Source organism: Phacochoerus africanus, chromosome 3 (genome assembly GCF_016906955.1).
Source record: "Phacochoerus africanus isolate WHEZ1 chromosome 3, ROS_Pafr_v1, whole genome shotgun sequence".
Lineage (NCBI taxonomy): Eukaryota > Metazoa > Chordata > Mammalia > Artiodactyla > Suidae > Phacochoerus > Phacochoerus africanus.
Window position 1 is genome coordinate 43,794,902 of NC_062546.1, and position 21,197 is coordinate 43,816,098.

Here is a 21,197-nt window from a genome sequence, read left to right on the forward strand (position 1 = left end):
CTGGTGGGAACACAGAATGTGCAGCCACTTTGGAAAATAGGCTAGATTTTCTCTCAATATATTAAACGTGGAGGTATAAAATCACTCAGCAACTCCATTCCTAAGTATATACTCATAAGAAATTAAAATAAATATCCACTGAAAAACCTAATGCAAACATTTATAGCAGCCTTATCCATAAGAGCCAAATAGTGGAAGCAACCCAAATGTCCACCACCCGATGAATGGATAAACAAAATGTGATACATCCATACGACAGAGTAATTTTTGACAGTAAAAAGAAATGAAGTACTACTGATAAATGCTACAGCATGGATGAACCTTGAAAACACAATACTAAATTTTCTTTTTTTTTCTTTTTTTTTTGCTATTTCTTTGGGCTGCTCCAGTGGCATATGGAGGTTCCCAGGCTAGGGGTCGAATCGGAGCTGTAGCCACCAGCCTACGCCAGAGACACAGCAACGCGGGATCCGAGCCGCGTCTGCAACCTACACCACAGCTCACGGCAACGCCGGATCGCCAACCCACTGAGCAAGGGCAGGGACCGAACCCGCAACCTCATGGTTCCTAGTCGGATTCGTCAACCACTGCGCCACGATGGGAACTCCCCAATACTAAATTTTAAAAGCCAGCTACAAAAATAACATACTGTATGCTTCAGTTTACATGTAATGTCCAGAAGAGGCAAACTGATAGAGACAACACATAAACGGGTGGTTCCCTAGGGCCCAAGGGAAGAAGGGTGTTGGGGGGAAGTGGGGAGCAATAGCTTGTGGGTACAGACAGCATTTCCCTATAGAGTCACAACAATGTCCTAACATTGATTCTGGTGATGGGTGCACAGCTTTATGAACACACATAAAAACCACTGAAATGTATATGATAAATGAGCGAATCACATGGTATGTGAATTACGTCTCAAGAAAGCTATTATTTAAAAAGAAAAAAAAAAAAAGGACAACAGAATGAAATGTCCTTCAGGTAAATGGATGGGAACTGTCAATGTACCTCCTCCTAAATCCCTAAATCAAAGAGGAAAAAGGATGTTTTCCTCTGACTGAAAATATCTGAGACTTTTAAAATGGTAAATATGATCAGCTGTGATGCCGACAAACTCTATAAGGCTACACAGAAACAATATTTTCCATCATTTTACAAGATTCAGCAAATGCCTCTAGGAGCATTTATGTGTAAAATCTCTAGTTTTTCAACAGCAGGCCTCCTAGTCCTACTGTCATCCTAATTCAATGTCATGGTGTTTTTTGTTCCATTAGAATACCACATACTACTACAGGCTTAATTTATTCAGGCTAATTTCTACTTTTCTAAAAACCTAGAGAAAAAAAAAAAAAAAAGAATTTAGTAAGCCAGAACTGGAAAAAGTATGAAAAAGCCTGCTCACAACAGGGCTATTTATAAAGTGTACACTTTTGTTATTTTACTAAAATAAGGATAAACTTACACAATGTGACAATCTTACAGTCTTCCAAAAGTTCACATTACCTTGAAAGGAAATCCAGAAGCTGTTTTATTTTTCAATATATCTTATACAGAAAGATTTGCTCAGTGTTTCAAAAATGTTTTCTATTTGAGAGAAACCTTTACGAGTCATTCTTGTAAATAATGAGAATTTCTTTTTCCTCAAGGGAATAATTCCTACTTCAGTGTTTCTAAGAATATACAGGGTTAAAACCATGTAAAATGGATTTTCTCACAGTTGGGGGACAGCAAAACACCGCAAATAGGAAACCAGACAGCTAGGAGGTCAAAATACTACACTTCCAGGTCAGACTTCTGGTTGCAATTAAGTAAAATTCCTGCAAATATTTGGAAGGAAATCATATTTTTGGTGTCTCCTTTCAGGCCTTGTAACTTTTTATTTTCTTTAGCAAAAGCTTATATTTATGGGTATATACATATCTATATTATTCATTAAAGTTATGCAGAAATATAACAAACATACACAATTATGTACACATATGCACCAACCTATATGACCCCAGAACTGAGATTCGATCTTGGCCTCAAAGTTAAAACTAGCATCTCTTCTGGGCATTCATTTTTGAGCTTGGAGACTGTGTGCAGCTAGTTTGGGTTTTCCTTAATGTAGACATGGGATGATTTTCTCAAGACATTCCACATAATAGGTCAAGCCAAGTTTCTCATTAGTTAAATAGTTCTTGATCAAGTAGTTGAGATACATTTGAAGCTGACAGAGTTTAGGCACTCCACCAGCACTGTGGTACAACAACAAATACAAACAAGCTCCACAATTACATGTAGTTCAGCAGGTTATTAAATACACTTCTACTCAACTCCCTAAGGATAGCCCAGTGGTTCACAGCGCTTCCCAAATGCCCACCTTGCTCAGAAATCTGTGGTGGATTCATTTAGAGGTAATACAGATGTCTACTGTACCAAAGGGAGCAGATCCTCCCTGCATGGTTTATAGCAGTTATTACAGTGACTATAAAGTTGTTTTGATCATATGCAATTGTAGTGGTGAGCTAGAAAGAGTAACTACAAAAATCTTAATTTTAGATTCTTCATTTTTATCCTACATAAAAGGGTGTTAGGGAATTTAAAAATGAAAGCACTCTGGTTTTTAATCATCACTTGGGTTACTGCCTCCCAAATTCCCAAGATAATTAATTAGCAAATCCTAGTCCCAAAGCCTTAAACCATAGTATGTTACCCTACCCTAGACAGAGCCTCTTCACTCCTCCTTTGTCCCCTTTAAAATCAAAGAATTCCTACAGATATTTAATCAGTTAGATAACTACTATCTGTTTTCTCTCTTGAGCTTCCCAGCGGCTATTAATATTAGTGACGTGAAACTCAATTACTACAAATCTTAAAATCTTGGCATTGTGATCAGAGGGCCTGGCCAAAGGAAAAGAATTTAAAGGGAACAGACAAGCTGGTAAATGCCATAAGTGCTTCCCAGACATAGGAAAGCTATTGCTAGAGTGTAATGGACATAAAACTCCCAAGAAATGCACAACACTTGCCAAGGTAAATAGTTTCCCCTATACCTTGTCATCCCACACATTAAAAAATTATATGCAACCCCTGTGAGAAAAGGCCACTGCTTTCTGAGTTGTGGGGGGTGGGGGGTGGGGGAGGAGAGCTTTGCTCATTAGTATCTGTCAAACACAGGAGAGGTGGTGACTCTTTAAGCCTTCATCTGGGATTTGCCAAAGGAAAGTATAGCTCTGAGGAGGGGGAGGATCTCACTATCCCCTTGTGCCCCTTACCCCTCACCCCAACACACACACACACACACACGCTATGTGGCAGCCAAACCATCTGAACAATATAAGGCCAAGGTCCCAAGGGCTACATTCCCAACATGCTGGGATAAACCACAACTTTCACTGGGTAAATCATGAGAACTACAAGCCTCCTACCCAGCCGTCACCACTGGAAATACTGTGACAAAGCAAACGGATCACTCATAGAATGGTGTTATGTCACCCCTGTTATCAATGTAAAGGCAGGTGACTTCTTCTCCCATTACTTCTTCTCCCCCAGCAGGGCAGGAATCCAGCCAGGTTCACCTGACCATCCAACAGGACTCATCTTCAGAAGACCTAGTGATAAATGGTCAGTTCTTTAGAGCAGGTTCATGGGCTGACTGGGACATCTCTTAAAAAAAAAATCTCTTGCAACCACTATCTGATGACAAAGACCTTTCTAGAATCCAAGAGACCCAGGGGATTTGATAAAGATTTTGACAAAGATCTTTCTAGAATCCAAGAGTCCCAGGAGATTTGATAAAATTGTTTTGAACTTCCCGGTTCCCAAATATGCAGACATTTCAGAGAAGAAAGCCTGGATGTAAATGTGAACCAGTTCGAGCAGACTGGAAAGTCAAAGTGGAGTTGCATCACCATAAAAGCCCCCCCAGAACTGGCACTGTGATTTGAAGCTCTTCAATGGCAATGCAGACTTCGTTTTATGAGGGAAAAGTCATTGTATTTCTTATGTACTGGGCAGGGACTTTTGGGAGAAGGACAGGGTAGGAGAGGAAGCACTTTACTCACTGGCCAGTAGGTTCAAGGTTATAAAGTCTATACTGACTTCGAAAAGGTTTTCTGGATGGTTCAAATTGGTGTTCGACCACCTGTTGGTGTGGTGAAAAGAACGCTTTTTGTTTTTTTGTTTCTTTTGAAGCTCTGCACATTGGGTTTTGTTTTGGTTTTTTCTATTTTAATTTCTTGTAAAATTTTAAAATAAAAGATCAGTCATTGCAACTCTGACAGTCTCAACAGATGACTATAACAAGTGGAAACATGACACTTAAAAGTTTAGAGATTTGGGGGAGTTCCCTGGTGGCCTAGAGGTTAAGGGTCCAGCATTATCATTGTTGTGGCTCAAGTTCGATCCTGGCTCAGAAACTTCTGCATGCCATGGCGACCAAAAAAAAAAAAAAAGTTTAGAGATTTTTTTTTCTTTCCATTTATTGCAATAAATGGTTAGCTCAGTCTCCCCAGGTCTTGAGGACACAAAGTATCTTGTGTTGTCATTGCTGCTTCAGCACACTTTTGATAAAAGGTATAAAACTTCAAGTTTTACAAACTGCCTATTTCTGGAAAAATAATTTTTGTTGAAATTGTGGCATGTTCACCAGAGGGCTTTTAGGCACTTGCTTTCATTAGTGCCCTTTTAAGCTTCTCATGCGTGGATGAAAGCCGAGCAAACGTTTTGATGGAGTACATTATGGGAAGAAATGTAAATAATAACCCCGGTTGTTTAGACACATGTGTAAAGAGAAAACACATGTTTCCACAGTGCCCTAAGACACATCTAGGGAAATCCGTTTCTGTTTGTAAAGGGCTGGGAATAGGAAAAAAATAAAATAAAGTCTAAATATTAAGAATATTTACCAGAGCAGCAGATTGTTGAAAAAGTGTTGTGTTGTTTTACTGTTTATAAAACCACAGGAGTGCCCAGTTCCTTCTCAGAAGGGTCCCTCCCTCCGCAGTGTCAGGGGCTGCCCGCAGCTCCATCCCCGTGGCTGGTGCAGACACACGGCCAAAGGGTCTGCTGAAGCTGGGACTCTGCAGCGGGCCTCTTTTCTCAGGGTTAACAGCTGTTGAAGGGACAGTACCTTTCATTGTCCCTGATGTGTAAGAGAAGGATGATAACATTACTGTGGAGGGACAGTGCATCAGAGCAAGTTTTCGCTGTCTTCTCTGAAAACACCTGATGGTTTACACGGAGGAAGGGCTGGGCTCGAAGGGGAAAGGGTTTCACTTGCAAAATTTATTTTCAATAGGAAAAGGCCTTGTTTTCAGTGGGCTGGGAAAATAAACACAAACCCAAACAAGGAGCACACATGCGAATGTGTGCTCTCGGGGACCCTGGGGAGAAGGGTCCACAATGAGGCCTGTGTCTGAAGAGCAGAGAGAAAGCTTTCTTTGGCAGGTACCACGCCTTGGGGTGGGCGTTGGCCAAAGGAGGGGGCTGGTTCTCAGAGAGAGAAGAATAGGAAGAACTTGCTTGTTTTGGCAATTCTCGGCTTTTCCTTGTTGTGTGAACACCCATGGGCTTTGCTAACGTGGTGGTGAATTGCCCCACCGCAGAACGCTGTGTGGGTGTTGATGGAGGGACCTGGTGACCCAGCCCGGAAGAGCTGCAGAAAGATGCCCTGGATGCTACAAGAGAACCAGCAGCCGGCTACACACTCTGGCTGGAGATTTCAGCTAAGGTTTTAGAAGAGCGCTCAGCTTCGAAGAAAAAGCCAAAAAGCAAGCCAGGGTAGACAGAAACCACGGTGCCCAGGAAAATGTAATTTAGTTTATGGCATTTTCCAAAGGATGGGGCTTCTCAGATGTTAACTGCCAGAGAAAGGCTATACAGAGTGGAAAAATAGGCAGTAAAAAGAAAATGACTAATTTCTGAACATAAAAATGTAGCAAGCCCCTCATAGTTAGACAATGCACTGAGGAGAGTACTTGGAGCAAGAAGATAAGCTCTGGTTCAGACTCTTGTTTCTCCTCTTCCATCTTTGTGAGCAGAGAGTAGAGGGTACAAAACCTAAAGCAGAGATACCCACGTGGTGCCTCAAGCAGAGTACTATACCTGGCTTCCACGTGGTTAAAGACAGTTATGTCTTCATGATTAGAGGAAGTTGTTATTGAAAGGAAAACACCCACATACACACTCTCTCTCTCACCCCTTAACAAGGATACTGAAGCAGTGAAAACAAGTAAGACATGTGACACTCCTATTTACATGATGCCTCTGACACTAGTTATGTGACCTTGGGCAACTTGCTTGAACTCTGAGTAACTAAGGTTAAGGATGCTGGATAGAAAGGGCTGCCCCAAAGAACCATCATAGACATGCAGAGGACTTAGCACAGTGCTGGCACCTGGCAGGTGGAAGCTGAGTAACAGGTAAGCTGAGTAGTGATGCTAGAGGCCACCCGGACAGGTGGGGCTGGAGGAAAGGCATTTGCAGAAGAGCAGAAAATACTGCAGCTCCTCTTATGCTGTGGTAGGAGGTGGTTTTGACTTTCCCAAAACCAAATAAGAAATACTACTTAGTAATTTGTAACTCCCAGGCCATTTTTACCTCTGCCTTTCATTGAAGGGGCAAGAGATACTGCAGTGGAAATATACCCCAAAGCCTTGGCCAATAAAGGTAACTGGTGACCAGTGAGTATGCCTACAATTCATTCCTTTTCTTCTTCCAATGAGTGGGCTCCTCTTGAGTGACAGGTGCTGCACAAGGTGTTACCCAGGATAGGACCTGTGCTATTCGAGAGGAGGGAACAATGTGTGTGCCACTTCCAGGCAGCCAGGAAAGGGAGGAACAACTCCATGAGAGAGAAGACCCAGAAGCATATGAGGAGAAGAGGGAGCTTCACGGAGAGGAAGCAGCATGTGCAAAGGCCCAGAGGTGAAAGAGCAGGACATTCTGGGGCCAGCCAGCAGGTTAGGTTGATAAAGGACCATGGGAGCTCTCCCAGGGGTGCCTGGCCAGAGCCATCAGGAACAAATGACTCCCCTGCTCCCAGGGGAAGGGGCTCCTCCTGAACTCAGCTCCCCAGAGGCCCAGAGGAAAGGCTGCCGGGTAGTACCGGGTAGTTGGCTTGCCCAGCATCCTCCTGAATAGCCAGACTGCTCAGGACCTGAAACTGGGACTAAAATGTTTGCCCTGCCACTGCCCCCTCCCGCCCCAAGGTCATTTTCATGCTTGCTCAATAAAAAGGCTAATTGTGGAGTTCCCGTCATGGCTCAGTGGTTAATGAATCTGACTAGGAACCATGAGGTTGCGGGTTCAATCCCTGGCCTCAATCAGTGGGTTAAGGATCTGGTGTTGCCATGAGCTGTGGTGTAGGTTGCAGACACAGCCTGGATCCTGCATTGCTGTGGCTCTCGTGCAGGCCGGTGGCTACAGCTCTGATTAGATGCCTAGCCTTGGAACCTCCATATGCCGCGGCCCCCCAAAAAGGCAAAAAGACAAAAATAAATAAATAAATAAATAAATAAAATAAAAAGGCTAATTGTGGAAGAACCGGGATTCCTTGGCTGGAATGCAGCTACATGGTAAGCGGAGCTCTTTCTTGGCTGAGAACATGTAGCTACAGGATAACAAGAAAGTAGCGGATCTGGATGCTTGTGGATCCCTGTGAGACTGTCAGCCTGGGCCAAGGGATGGCCTGTATTCCCTAGAACACTCTGTACAAGGTGGGGAGGACACTGTGACCAGGTGCTTTTGTAGTGGACTTTAGGGTTGAGGGACAGCTTTTGGGAAGTGAGAGCTAGTAACTGGGAGGACTGATGACCAGGACAGACACGTTGGACTGCAGACCACCCAAGCCTAAGAGTGGGTGGGTCACCTGGGATTGGGGTGGCCTGAAATCTGCAGTCAACTAAAGCTTGTGGCTGAATGAGTCACTTCATCCACTTGAGGGCCATGAGCCAGTGGTAATCTTGGTATGAACCCGGTCAGTGGCTTGATCCACAGACATCTTTGGCTGATGAGTTCATGGACATGTCCATAACTCCAAATAAAATGGAAAGCAGACTCAGGCCCTACTTAAGCTTAATGTTTAAGTCTCTCCAAAGTTCTTTTGTTTTCTTTTTCTTTTTTCTGTTTATGGCCACACCTGCGGTGTAGGGAAGTTCCCAGGCTAGGGGTCATATTGGAGCTGCAGGTGCCGGCTTATGCCACAGCCATAGCAATGACAGATCCAAGCCACATCTGCAGCCTATACCACAGCTTGCAACAATGCCGGGTCCTTAACCCACTGAGCAAGGCCAGGTATTGAACCCACATCCTCACGGATACTAGTCGGGCTCTTGACCCACTGACCCACAAGGGGAACTCCTCTCTAGAATTCTTAGGTTGAAGTCCTAACCTCCTTCGGAACCCCAAGCGACTCAAAATGTGACTATATTTGGAAATACAATCTTTTAACGAGATAATTGAAATGGGGTCATGAGGGTGGGCCCTAATTCAATATGACTGTGTAAGAGGTGGAATTTTTAAGAGGAGGGAGTCAGGACATAGACATGTAGAGAAGGAGAACCACGTGAAGCCACAGGGAGAAAAAGGCCACCTATGTGCCAAGGGGAGAGGCCTCAGAAGAACCAACCCTACAGCGCCTTGATCTCAAACTTCCAACCTCCAGAAGTGTGAGAAAATGAGTTTCTGTTGTTTGGCAATCTGAAGCATTTAGTTAAGATGGCCCTAGAAAGCTAGTACATGTAAAACAGAGCGAAATCTAGGCCTGGTGAATAGGGGTCTGACTTGCTTTGCCATGAAGAAGAGAACTAGTGTCTCATTCAGCCCCAGATCTGAGTCAGTTCTCTGACCCAAACCTCCTTGAACAGAGAGCCAGACATCCCCTGAGTAAGGTCTCCTCAAAGATACTGCAAGTATCTCCTCTACATTTCCTGCTTGGGATCTGCAACTGTTTACTAGGTACCTGCACAGGGAGACGGAACTTCCCAGAACTTCTGAGGATGACTGGACACTGGCTCTGAAACGGTGCTAATTCTCGGGGTTTCTGGTTGCCACTGTGACCCACCAGAGGGGAATAAATGGAAACCTGGCTTCAGAAGTTACCATTGTGTCTCGGCAGTAATGAACCTGTCTACAATCCATCCCTGGCCTTGCTCAGTGGGTTAAGAATCCAGCGTTGCCACGTGCTGCGGTGTAGGTTGCAGACGTGGCTTGGATATGGTGTTGCTGTGGCTGTGGCGTAGGCCTGTAGCTGCAGCTCCAATTTGACCCCAAGCCTGAGAACTTCCATATGCCATGGGTGCGGCCCTAAAAAGCAAGCAAGCAAACCAACCAACCAACAAAAGAAACCTGGCTTCGATTCATCTCACAAGGGGCCCAACAGCTCTGTAAAAGTCTAAAGTTGTTGTCTCAGCTGCTGAGTACATGACTGGAATAGATGTATGCTGTGACTGACAGAATCCACACTTGGACTCCACGGCACATGGGGTTAGTGCTGTGATGGCTGTGGAGGGCTAGAAGGCAGTCTCTGGGGTTTCCCTTTCCTACCAAAGCCACAAACCAAGGGAGTTCCCGTCGTGGCTCAGTGGTTGATGAATCCAACTAGGAACCATGAGGTTGCGGGTTCGATCCCTGGCCTTACTCAGTGGGTTAAGGATCCGGCATTGCCCTGAGCTGTAGTGTAGGTCGCAGACGCGGCTCAGATCCTGTGTTTCTGTGGCTCTGGCGTGGGCTGGCAGCTACAGCTCCAATTAGACCCCTAGCCTGGGAACCTCCATATGCCGTGGGACCAGCCCAAGAAATGGCAAAAAGACAAAAAAAAAAAAAAGCCACAAACCAAAAGCAATGGTGATCCTGGGACATCAAAGAGACCATGCTACCACCCCAGACTTGAAATCTCCAAGAGCACTTTTTTCACAGATTTTTTTTTTTTTTTTGTCTTTTTAGGGCCAAACTTGTAGCATATGGAAGTTCCCAGGCTAGGGGTCCAATTGGAGCTGCAGGTGCAGGTCTATGCAACAGCCACAGCAACGCAGGATCCAAGCTGTGTCTGTGACCTACACCACAGCTCATGGCAACACTGGATCCGTAGCCCAATGATTGGTGCCAGAGATCAAACCCACGTCCTCATAGATATAAGTCCAGTTTGTTACTGCTGAGCCACGATGGGAACTCCCAGAATCTTCCTTATTTAACTCACTGCTCTGGCCTAAGCAGAAGCCAAGTATGTCTTGGCAAATGACACTGGAATAATGTACGTTTAGTTCTTCTGGAGATGGTCTCTCTGTTGCGGCATCCGCGATACAGAGCTGGAAAAATCTAGTGTTTCCATCGCAGTGAGCAGAGAGCAGAGGTCTCCATCTACAGCAGGACAGCCACACAACTTTATGCCTCATGTTCTCTAAACATTCTGCTTCAGTGGCACTATCAGGCCACAAAGACCTTCATTATCTCACTATCTCAGGATATTATTCTGGTCTACAACAGTGACCACATAATGGTAGGGCTTATAGAGCAGAAGGTGGCATGTATTCTAGATGTCATTCTAAGACACAGCCGTGCCAGATAGTGACAGATGAATCCTATGAAAATAGTTTCTGAACATCCAGCGATCCGGGGCACTTGAAAGAGCTCATCTAAAAGGAAAGTCAAGTTTCTGTATCCTGTATCCCTTACCACTAAGAAATCAGCACAAACATGAGTGGGTATATGGGTATATTTCTCTGACTTATATAAACGACCTGAAAGGGTGACAACTTGAGTGACCAGTTTACTAGCATATGAAACTGTGTGCCTGATTAATCAATGGCTCTGCCCAATAGGAAGGTATGGGCTAGATGTAAATGAATGAAATGAGACAACCTGAGGGTCAAGTAGTCAATTCTGTTCAGGGGGCAGAATACTGACTAGTATATTTTGGGTCTATTGGCCTTTAAGGAGAGAGAGAGACTGAGAGCTGAATATTCATTCACTGGTGGAAACTCAAAAGAACTGGTGACAAAGACACTTGGGGAAAAGTTATACAGAGTGTGACAATATTTGTATTTGGTGTGAATGTTCTTGGAAAGGCCCTATTAAGAAGTGCTTATAATACGTGGGGCAAGATGACCTACCCCTTCTATATTGACCAGTCTCTTTCCCTGGCAGCCAGAGAACCTGCTCAAAGGGCTCATGAGCAGGTGGCCAGGGTAGCAAGGATGAATATTATGCCTGGGCTCAACAACAGGGACTTAACTGCACCAAGGCTGAACCCTGCCAAATGCTCAATGACTCTGAACCTCCCCAAGAACTCTCACATCACAGGGAGATGGGCCAGCAATGATGGGTAGATTACATTAGGCCTCTTTCATCACAGAGGAGGGGATAACTTATCTTCATTGGAGTGGACTTTTACTCCAGATTTGTATGTATCTTCTATGTCTGCCATCTTTCTGCCAGTCACACCACTCACGGCCTTACTGAAGACCGCATTTGCCATCATCACCACAGGGCTTCTGAGCGCGAAACTCATCTTGCAAAACAAGGCTGTGGGTTCAAAAAATGTGATGGTCCTACCAAGCAATCAAGCAAGGCTCAAATACAGCAAGCCTTATACAACAGTGGGAAGGTCAACTGAAAATTTAGTTAGGATACAAACTGCAAGGCAGGAGAGCTTGTGGAACTGGGGTAACATCTGAAAAGATGTGTTATGTGCTCTGACAGGTGGCCTTCCTTTGGCCAGGATACATGGTTCCTGGAACCAGGGAGGGGAAGTGGGAAGCGACTACCTCAGCAAAAAGCTTGCTTTCCACCCTCTGACTCTGCTTCTTTAGGACTCAAAAAAAGAACAAGAGGATAGCATGAATCAGGCTGAAAGTTCAAAGTGTCACATAACTATTTCAGACTCTTTAATGCTATTAGACAAACAGACCAAGAGGGGGTGTTGAAATACTGGCTCACAATGGCACAAAAGGAGCAACAAGCTACATGGGTAACACACCAGCAATAATGGGTTCTACCTAGCAGAGAATATCCAGTGGTAAAAGTTAATAAAAACCATGGCAACCTCAGAAACGCAGGGCCACTGATGGCTCCAATCCCTTAGGAAGGAAGGCTTGGGACACCCTGCCAGGTTAAAAATACTGATCAGCTGAGTTACTGGCTAAAGACAAAGAGAATATGAGGAGTTCCCATCGTGGCTCAGTGTTTAATGAACCCAACTAGTATCCATGAGGATGTGGGTTTGATCCCTGGCCTTGCTCAGTGGGTTAAGGATCCTGCGTTGCCATGAGTTGTGGTGGAGGTCGCAGATGCAGCTCAGATCCAGCGTTGCTGTGGCTGTGGTATAGGCCCACAGCTATGGCTCTGATTGGACCCCGAGCCTGGGAACCTCCATATGCTGTGGGTGTAGCCCTAAAAAGACAAAAAAATTATAAATAAATAAAGTCCTAGTCTGATAATTCCAAAAAAGAAAAAGGGAATATGAAATAAATATGAGGAGATGAGATTAAATACCAACCATTTCTTTGAAATAACTAACTACAGAAGTTAGAATGGCAGCATCTTCCTAAACTGTCTTCCTTGCTGCATCACAAATATGGTTATACATTATTATTATTATTTTTTTGCAAGCAAGCAAAGTCTTTATTACAGGAAAGCAAACAGCTCCCAGGACAGCTGGGAGGGGGAAGAAGAGTCCCCCCCCCCTCTATTGTCTTATAGGGGTTTTTATCCCTTAAAGAAGGGGCTTACCAATGTGGGGTCCAGAAAGATGTGGTTTTCTCCCATTGGCCTTGCCCAGTAACCTGTATCAGTGGTTTTACATTAATTAAGTTTTTTGGCTTTTTATTCAAGGTATGTTGGCAATAGCTAGCTTCATCAATGAATCAATAAGTTAACCAACATTGGCTGCAAATGAACTAAAGGGGGGAATAAACATTACTCAGAAACCTTGGGTTTGGACTTTGGGTTCTTAGCGGAGATGCTGGGACATTTCCTCTGTAGCCGGGGGGAGCTGTGTTGTCACGCAAAAAGCTTGTCGTTATTGGTTGGAAGTTTATAGAAGAAGGAAGCCAAGAGGAAAACTTCAGCGGCTATAACCTGTATCCACCCACTCAAATCTTGTGACACCCACGCCTCCTTGTGTTTTGTTAACTTCCCCTATTTTGTAAGTTCCCACTTCCTCAAGGTAAACGCCAAACATTTTGCACTCTCTGGATCACCTGCAACTAGGATACCGCCATGAGATCTGGTTTGCCTTGCAGCGGCCTCAGAGGAAACAGCATGGCCCTGTGGCCACAGGCCAGGCCATCCATCTCCTGCAGGCTCTGTCCTGAGAATCAGAGAAAGCGGCTGAAAGGGCTCAGGTAGGTACCAAGGCTCGCCCCATTCTGTAGCTGAGGCTGTGCTGTCTCTGTAGCTTCAGCATTGGGCTGTCCGGCTTTCTCCTAGGTAGATTCTATGAGCTATGTAATATCTTTAATCAACTTTGCTGCTGAAGAGGCAGACTGATTCTGGCTAGTCTCAAGCAGAAATGAAATTAAATAAAGGATATTAGGCAACGGATGTTCCTGACCACAAAAGGTTTTAAGCTGGAGACGATCACACTTTTGTTTGCAAAAGGGCCCTCTGGCAGCAGAGGTGTGGATGAACTGTAGGGAAATCAGAAGGCTTTGGCAGTGATTCAAGAGCTGAATAAGAAGGGCCTTGACCAAGGGAGTGACACTGGGAAAAAGAGAAAAACAGAAGATGAAAAAGGCAAGTGAACCAAAACAAAGGGAGCCAACACAAAGGTGAGCAATGGCTGTCAATATACAGTTCAGTCATTACGCACATAAAAATAGTAAGGTAAGAATCAAAGAGCAAGGCCTCTTTTTTTTTTAAACCTGTGGGCTGTCAGACCGGCAAGAAATCAAAAACACTGGTAACACCCAATATAGGCTAGGCTAAGAGGCAAAATATTAATGAGGTAGAGTTCACAGAAATTGACAGTTAAGTCTTTTTAAAAACAGTTCTTAGAGTTCCTGATGTGGCTCAGCGGTAACAAACCCAATTTGCATCCGTGAGGACTCGGGTTCGATCTCTGGCCTCAGTCACTGGGTTAAGGATCTGGCGTTGTGCCGTGAGCTGTGGTGTAGGTCTCAGACATGTACCAGATCCTGTGTTGCTGTGGCTATGGTGTAGGCTGGCAGCTACAGCTCCAATTAGACCCCTAGCCTGGGAGCCTCCACATGCTGCTGGTGTGGCCCTAGAAAAGACCAAAAAAAAAAAAAAGAAGAGGAAAGATGTACCCACATATGTAATTAATTACCCGTACAAACATTTTTAAGTGCCTATTGCAAACTGGAAAATATGCTCCATGCTGGGGATACAATGGATCATAAAAGAGGCAGAGCATGCCTTCAGGCGCCTCCACATTTGTGGAGAGATCGATATTAATCAAATGGTGTGAACCACAGTTCAGAATCCTCAGGGGCCTGTAACAAGGGGACCTGTGGGCAGGATGGGCTTCCCTGAGGATCAGGCTTTGAGTGGAGCACCAGAGGAGGCAGAGGGAAAGGGGAGGCCAGAGGTTCAGAGTGGCCAGAGACCCAAGATGAGTGGAAGAATGGAGCTTTCAAAGAGGGGGACTGAGTCTGCTGGGCTGAAGCACGAAAGAAGGAAAAAAGTGGCACAAGATGGGGCTGAAGAGGCGGCTACCCCAGAGATCTTGGCCTTCATCCTGGAGCCCCAGGCTTTGTGCACAAGATCAGACCTTCGACGTGAAGGGATTATACCAACAGAAGTGCTGACAGTGGGCAGGGCATCAGCCAGAGCAGAGGCAGGGCACCAGCGATGGCGCTGCTGCAGGTGACCTGGTGTTCAGGTGAGGCGGGATGTGGGCTGCTTGCACGCAGCAGAGAAGGAGAACATGTGCTAAGTTAAAGGTAACTGTTCTCAGAAGTAGGAAGAAGAAGGGAGATGGTGCTTCCACATCAAGCTGACTTTCAAAGAGAGATACTTAGCACAGGGACTTCACTCAAAGGGGATCAGCATACCCAGCGTCAGCACCCCCTGCCTCCCTCTGGTGACTGACTGCACTACTTATCTCAAGCAAGGAAGCCCAGCACTCATCATACCACTGGTCAGAGACTCCAAGAGGCAAAGAGGCTGCTCTTTGTGGTTGTACATTCAATAAACCCAGTCAGAGGCAAAGGACAAACTGAGAAAAATCACTTGCAACATATATAACACACAAAGCATGAAGATCCTTAAGAAGCTCTTACAAACCAGTAAAAGTATCAACATTAAACGGAAATATTACAGGAGTTTCCATCATGGTTCAGTGGTTAACGAACCCGACTAGTATCCATGAGGATGTGGGTTCAATTCCTGGCCTTCCTCAGTGCGTTAAGGAACTGGCATTGCCCTGAGCTGTGGTGTAGGTTGCACACACGGCTCGGATCCTGAGTTGCTGTGGCTGTGGCATAGGCTGGCAGCTACAGCTCCGATTCGACCCCTAGCCTGGGAATTTCCATATGCTGCAGGTGCAGCCCTCAAAAGACAAACAACAACAACAACAAAAACCAAGAAATATTACAAAGAAACTGAAGTGTGCAAACATGTAGATCATCAGGGTGTCCACGGCACCACTGTTTACAACAGTGAAAATGTTGGCTGCAGCCTTAATGTCCCACTATTAAATGCAATAACATAGTTGGAAGAGTCACTCTTTCAAAGCTTCCTACAAGGCTATGGTAATCAAAATAGTCTGGTACTGGCATACAGACAGACATATAGACCAATGGAATAGACAGTCCAGAAATAAACTCTTTCATATTTATGGTCAAATGATTTTTAATAATGATGCCAAGGCCATCCAAAAGGGAAAAGGAAAGGCTTTTCAACAAATGACACTGGGAAAACTGGACAGTCACATGCAAAAGAACAAAGCTGGACCCTCACCTTATACCACATAAAAAATGAAATCAAAATAAAGCAAAGACCGAAATTTAAGAGCTAAGTTCATAAAACTCTTAAAAGAAAAAACAGGGAAAAACTTCATGACCTTGAATTCAGCAATGATTTCTTAGATACAGGCTACACCAAAATTAAAGATATTTGTGTGTCAAAGGACATTATCAGGAGAGTGAAAAGGCAACTCACAATATGGGAGAAAATATTTGCAAATCATATGTGTTAAGAGATTAATATCCAAAAATCTTTAAAGAACTCCTACAAGTCAAACAACATAATTTAAAAATGAGTCAAGAATATAAATAGACATTTCTCCAAATATATGTAGTTCATAAGCACATAAAAAGATGGTCAACCTCACTAACCACTAAAGAAATGTAAACCAGAACCACAATGCCATACCACTCCACATCTATTAGGATAACTGTTATCAAAAATAACAGAAAATTGGGAGTGCCCATCGTGGCTTAGTGGAAACAAACCTGACTAATATCCATGAGGACGCAGGTTCTATCCCTGGCCTCGTTAAGTGGGTTAAGGATCTGGCATTGCTGTGAGCTGTGGTGTAGGCTGCAGACGTGGCTCAGATCTCATGTTGCTATGGCTGTGCTGTAGGCTGGCGGCTACTGCTCCAATCTGATCCCTAGCCTGGGAACCTCTACGTGTTGCAGGTGTGGCCCTAAAAAGACAAAAACAAAAAACAAACAAACAAAAAACCCAGAAAATAAGTGTTGGCAAGGTGATGGAGAAATTGGTCCCACATTGGTCAGAATATACAGTAATATAGCTGCTGTGAACAGTATGGCACTTCCTCAGAAAAATTAAATTAAATTAAACAAAGGATCAGCAAATAATCCAGCAATTCTATTGCCAGGTACATACCCAAAGAATTGAAAACAGGGGAGTTCCTGTCGTGGCGCAGTGGTTAATGAATCCGACTAGGAACCATGAGGTTGCGGGTTCGGTCCCTGCCCTTGCTCAGTGGGTTAACGATCCGGCGTTGCCGTGAGCTGTGGTGTAGGTTGCAGACACGGCTCAGATCCCGCGTTGCTGTGGCTCTGGTGTAGGCCGGTGGCTACAGCTCCGATTGGACCCCTAGCCTGGGAACCTCCATATGCCACGGGAGCGGCCCAAAGAAATAGCAAAAAGACCAAAAAAAAAAAAGAATTGAAAGCAGGGACTCAAATATTTGTATACAATGTTAATAATAGCATTATTCCCAATAGCTAAAAGTTGGAAACAATCCAACCATCCATTGACAGATGAGTGGATAAGCAAAATGTGATATGTGTTTCTATATGTGTACAGTCACATACACACACACACTACATATACACATATATGTAATATTCATATAATTATGAACATTATTCAGCCCTAAGAAGGGAAAAAATTCTGATAAATGCTATAACACAGATGAACTGAAAACATTACATTACATAAAATAAGCTTACACAAAAGAATAAATACTGTATGAGTCTACTCATATCAAGTTCCTAGAGAAGTCAAATGGACGGTGCCAGAAAGCTGGATAGTGGTTACCAGGAGCTGGGAGCAGGGGGAGAGTTAGGGTGTTATTGTTTTTTGTTTTATTTTGTTTTTCTTTTTAGGGCCACACCTGCAGCATATGGAGGTTCCCAGGCTAGGGGTCAAATAGGAGCTGCAGCTGCCAGCCTACACCACAGCCACACCAACACATGATCCAAGCAGAATCTGCGACTTACACTGCAGCTCACGGCAACACTGGATCTTTAACCCACTGAGCAAGGCCAGGGATTGAACCCTCAACCTCTTGGAAACTAGTGGGGTTCGTTACCACCAGGCCACAACGGGAACTCTAGAGGTCATTGTTTAACGGAAAAAGAGTTTCAGTTTGGGATGATGAAAAAATTCGGGAGACAGAGAGTGCTCATAGCTGAACAACAATGTGAATGTATTGAATGGTAGTAAATTGCACACTTGAAAATGATTACAATGGTCAATTTTATATTATGTATAATTTACCATAATGAAACAAAATTTTGAAAGTGGTGATGTATGTGTTTTAAAGGACTTTTATATTATGTTAGGTGGAAAAAACAGATTATAAAATTGTATGTATAGTAAGATCACGTTTCTGTTTAAAAACACACTTCTTGCCCACATGAGCCCAAGAAAGGTTTAGGGTTTCATCTAGGGATCAGGACACCACGTGTACCCTGCCTTGAGAGTGGCTGGGAAATGGAGTATTCAGCTTTCTTTGCTTGGTAGGAAAGGAGGTCAGGGGAGGGGCCAGCTGAGAATCGGTCTTGACCAAGCCTCCACCACAGCGGAGATGGAGGTCTTGGAACTTTCTCTGCTCCAGTTAGAAAGTGACACTAGCTGGGTCTGCTAGGGTAGAAAGAAAGCCAGCTCTTATGGCTTTTCTCAAGAAGATTTAAACTATTACTAAGCAAAATGCCAGAAAGCGTCATCTAATCCAATATTGTTTGGACTGGAAATTCTATTTATTCGAGGCTTTCAGTTTGGGTCAACTCAGTCTCTCTGCCTACTTATCAGTTGTGGAGGCTAAACAGTGTTGATTATGCCTTCAAAGGCAAGGACTTGATGCAATTCCTCCCCTAAAAAAGATGCTGCATGAGTATAACCTAGTTCACACAGTTCAGGCCAGCACTGTCCCAAATATTCACACAGAGCTGACTGTATTTGTACTACAAAGAGTGCCATGAAATGCTGACTTAAAAGTTAAAAAATTAACGGAGTTCCCATAGTGGCTTAGCGGAAATGAATCTGACTAGCATCCATGAGGACACAGGTTCGATCCCTGGCCTTGCTTAGTGGGTTGAAGATCTGGTGCTGCCATGAGCTGTGGTGTAGGTGGCAGACTTGGCTCAGATCCAGCATTGCTATGGCTGTGGTGTAGGCTGGAGGCTACAGCTCTGATTCAACCCCTAGCCTGGGAACCTCCATATGCCGTAGGGTGTGGCCCTAAAAAGACAGCAACAAAAAAAGTTATAAATTTAAAAACACGACAGTGATAGGTTGATAGAGAGAACACTGGATTGGGGGTTCCTGGGGACTTGGTCGGGGCGGGCGGGGGCGGGGGGGGGGGGGGACCTGAGTCCTCCCTCATTCAACATATGCTGCACCTGTGCTTCAGCACTGGGCTAAGTGCTGGTGGCGGTGGGGAGAGGGGAGGGGAGATGCCAGGTGAACAAGGTAATCTTTGTCCTCAAGAAGATGATGTTTCATGGGGATGATCCCCCTAATCTTGCAATCCTCAGCTTCTTCACCTGTAACTCAAAGATACTGCCATTCTCAAAGGGCTCTTAGGATGACAGGGTGGGACAATTCAACTTCAGTGCCTTAATGTTCTCGGCAGACACTGTGCCTTGTTGTGAGGGGGTTGTCCTGTGTCTTGCAGGATGTTTAGGGACCTCTCTGGTCTCCACCCACCAGATGCCAGTAGCTCTCCAGCATGGCTCTCCCCGCCCCCCAGCCACCGTCGCCCAGGAATGACAAACCAAACTGTCCTTGGACATTACCAAATGCCCCCTGGGCAAATTCACCCCCAGTTGAGAACCTCTGAAATAGGGTGACATATATGAAAGCATCTAGAAAACATAAAGCCTCAAATCAAATCAGTATTAATGGAAATCCATTTGTAAGACTATTTGTCAAAAAAAAAAAAAAATCCTTTAAAGAATTTACAGTTTCCTTAGGAACGTTTTATTTTCTATTTTTACGTATGTTGCCTACCATTAAAAGCCCTGCAGGGGCTTTTTGGTTAACTGTCTTTATCCAAACAAAGCATCTTCATTAGAACATATTTTCTAAATGTATCACTGTGCTAACATGACAGTCAGAGTCAAACATAATTGCCATCTCTACAAAGCAGAAATTTTATCCCCAAATCAAAGTGTTCTGTGCCTACCTTTTAAGGACAAGGGACTGGATCTCGTGAATTCTGCATTTGACGGCCTGTGCTGTTTACGAACTTCTAAGTACTCCTTCACTCTCGAATCAATGGTTTCTCTTAACAGTAAACAGACTTCCTAAAGTAAATCCAAAAATTAGATATAACTTTCTAATTGAATGCAATTCCAAAAAAAGGTCAATATCATCTATATTAAAGCCCCAAGCCATTTCATTTTGTTCACTTTTTAATAAGCTATGAACGATGAATTGAATGTTACATGGGCTCATGGCAAACACTGCAGATTTAAATTTGCCTTTGAGGTTTGTTTGAAACCACGATGCTGGTTCACTCTGTGATCTAAGAAAGACATTTCACTTCTCTCTGCCTCAGTTTCACATTTCCAAAAGGAAGATAAAAAACACTTCAGTGTAAAAAATTGGGGTGATGAAGTGACAAAACCAGAGAGGTAAAGACCATTTTTGTGTAAATATCAACCAATCAGACTGTGATAAATAGATGTCAGAGCCCATGTGGGCTGGAGCCCCAGAGACGTAAGTGCCCAGGGGGCTGGGCAGGGACCATGGACAGGGAGGAGCCAGTGCACAGAGGGAAGCCGGGCCCCAAACCAGTCAACAGGCGGCAGCCCCCCACGCTCTACGGTTTTTGATGGGAATCCAAGGCACACTGTCACCAGATCTTCCAATCTGTTTAAGAGGAGCTGGAGACAGGGATTTTTATACAAAAATGTCCCAGTTTTCAAACTTGGTTCAAAAAACTTTTAACATCTGGAGTTCCTGTCATGGCTCAGCTGTTAAAGGACCTGACTAGCATTCATGAGGATGTGGGTTCGATCCCTGGCTTTGTTCAGTGGGTTAAAAATCCAGCGTTGCCAATGAACTGTGGTGTAGGTTGCAGACTTGGCTTGGATCTCGTGTTGCTGTGGCTGTGGTGTAGGCTAGTGGCTACAGCTCCGATTGGACCCCTAGCTTGGGAACCTCCATATGCCACGGGTGAGGCCCCAAAAAGACAGAAAAAAGACCAAAAAAACAAACAAAAAAAACCTTTTAACATCTAAGCACCATCATTCATTAACTTCTAGCCTCAGGTTTACAAATCTGCTGAATAGCACTGAGTGGTGGGTTGAGTAGAGCACTAGAAACCAGGAATCTGATTTTCCTTCCAAAGCTTATTGATGATATTGTACGTGCTTTTGTGAAAACTGCATTATATTCACTAATTAATGGTGAAAATAACTTACGTTGCTCAAAAGTTGATTAATATTTATTAGGCAGTGGAAACAAACGGTTTTAATGCAATGTCAACATCCCAAAACAACTAGCAAATTTCTGGAGCTGTTTTACATATTGGTGCTATTTATGAAAAG

At 44.2% G+C, this 21,197-nt stretch overlaps 1 protein-coding gene across 1 annotated transcript in view; it reads right to left on the reverse strand.

The window, feature by feature from the left end:
- SLX4IP (SLX4 interacting protein) overlaps window positions 1-21,197 on the reverse strand; it is a 212,771-nt gene that overhangs the window by 48,575 nt on the left and 142,999 nt on the right. Inside the window, 1 exon segment of the mRNA XM_053743491.1 lies at window positions 19,829-19,949. Within this exon segment, the coding sequence (XP_053599466.1) occupies window positions 19,829-19,949 (121 nt within the window).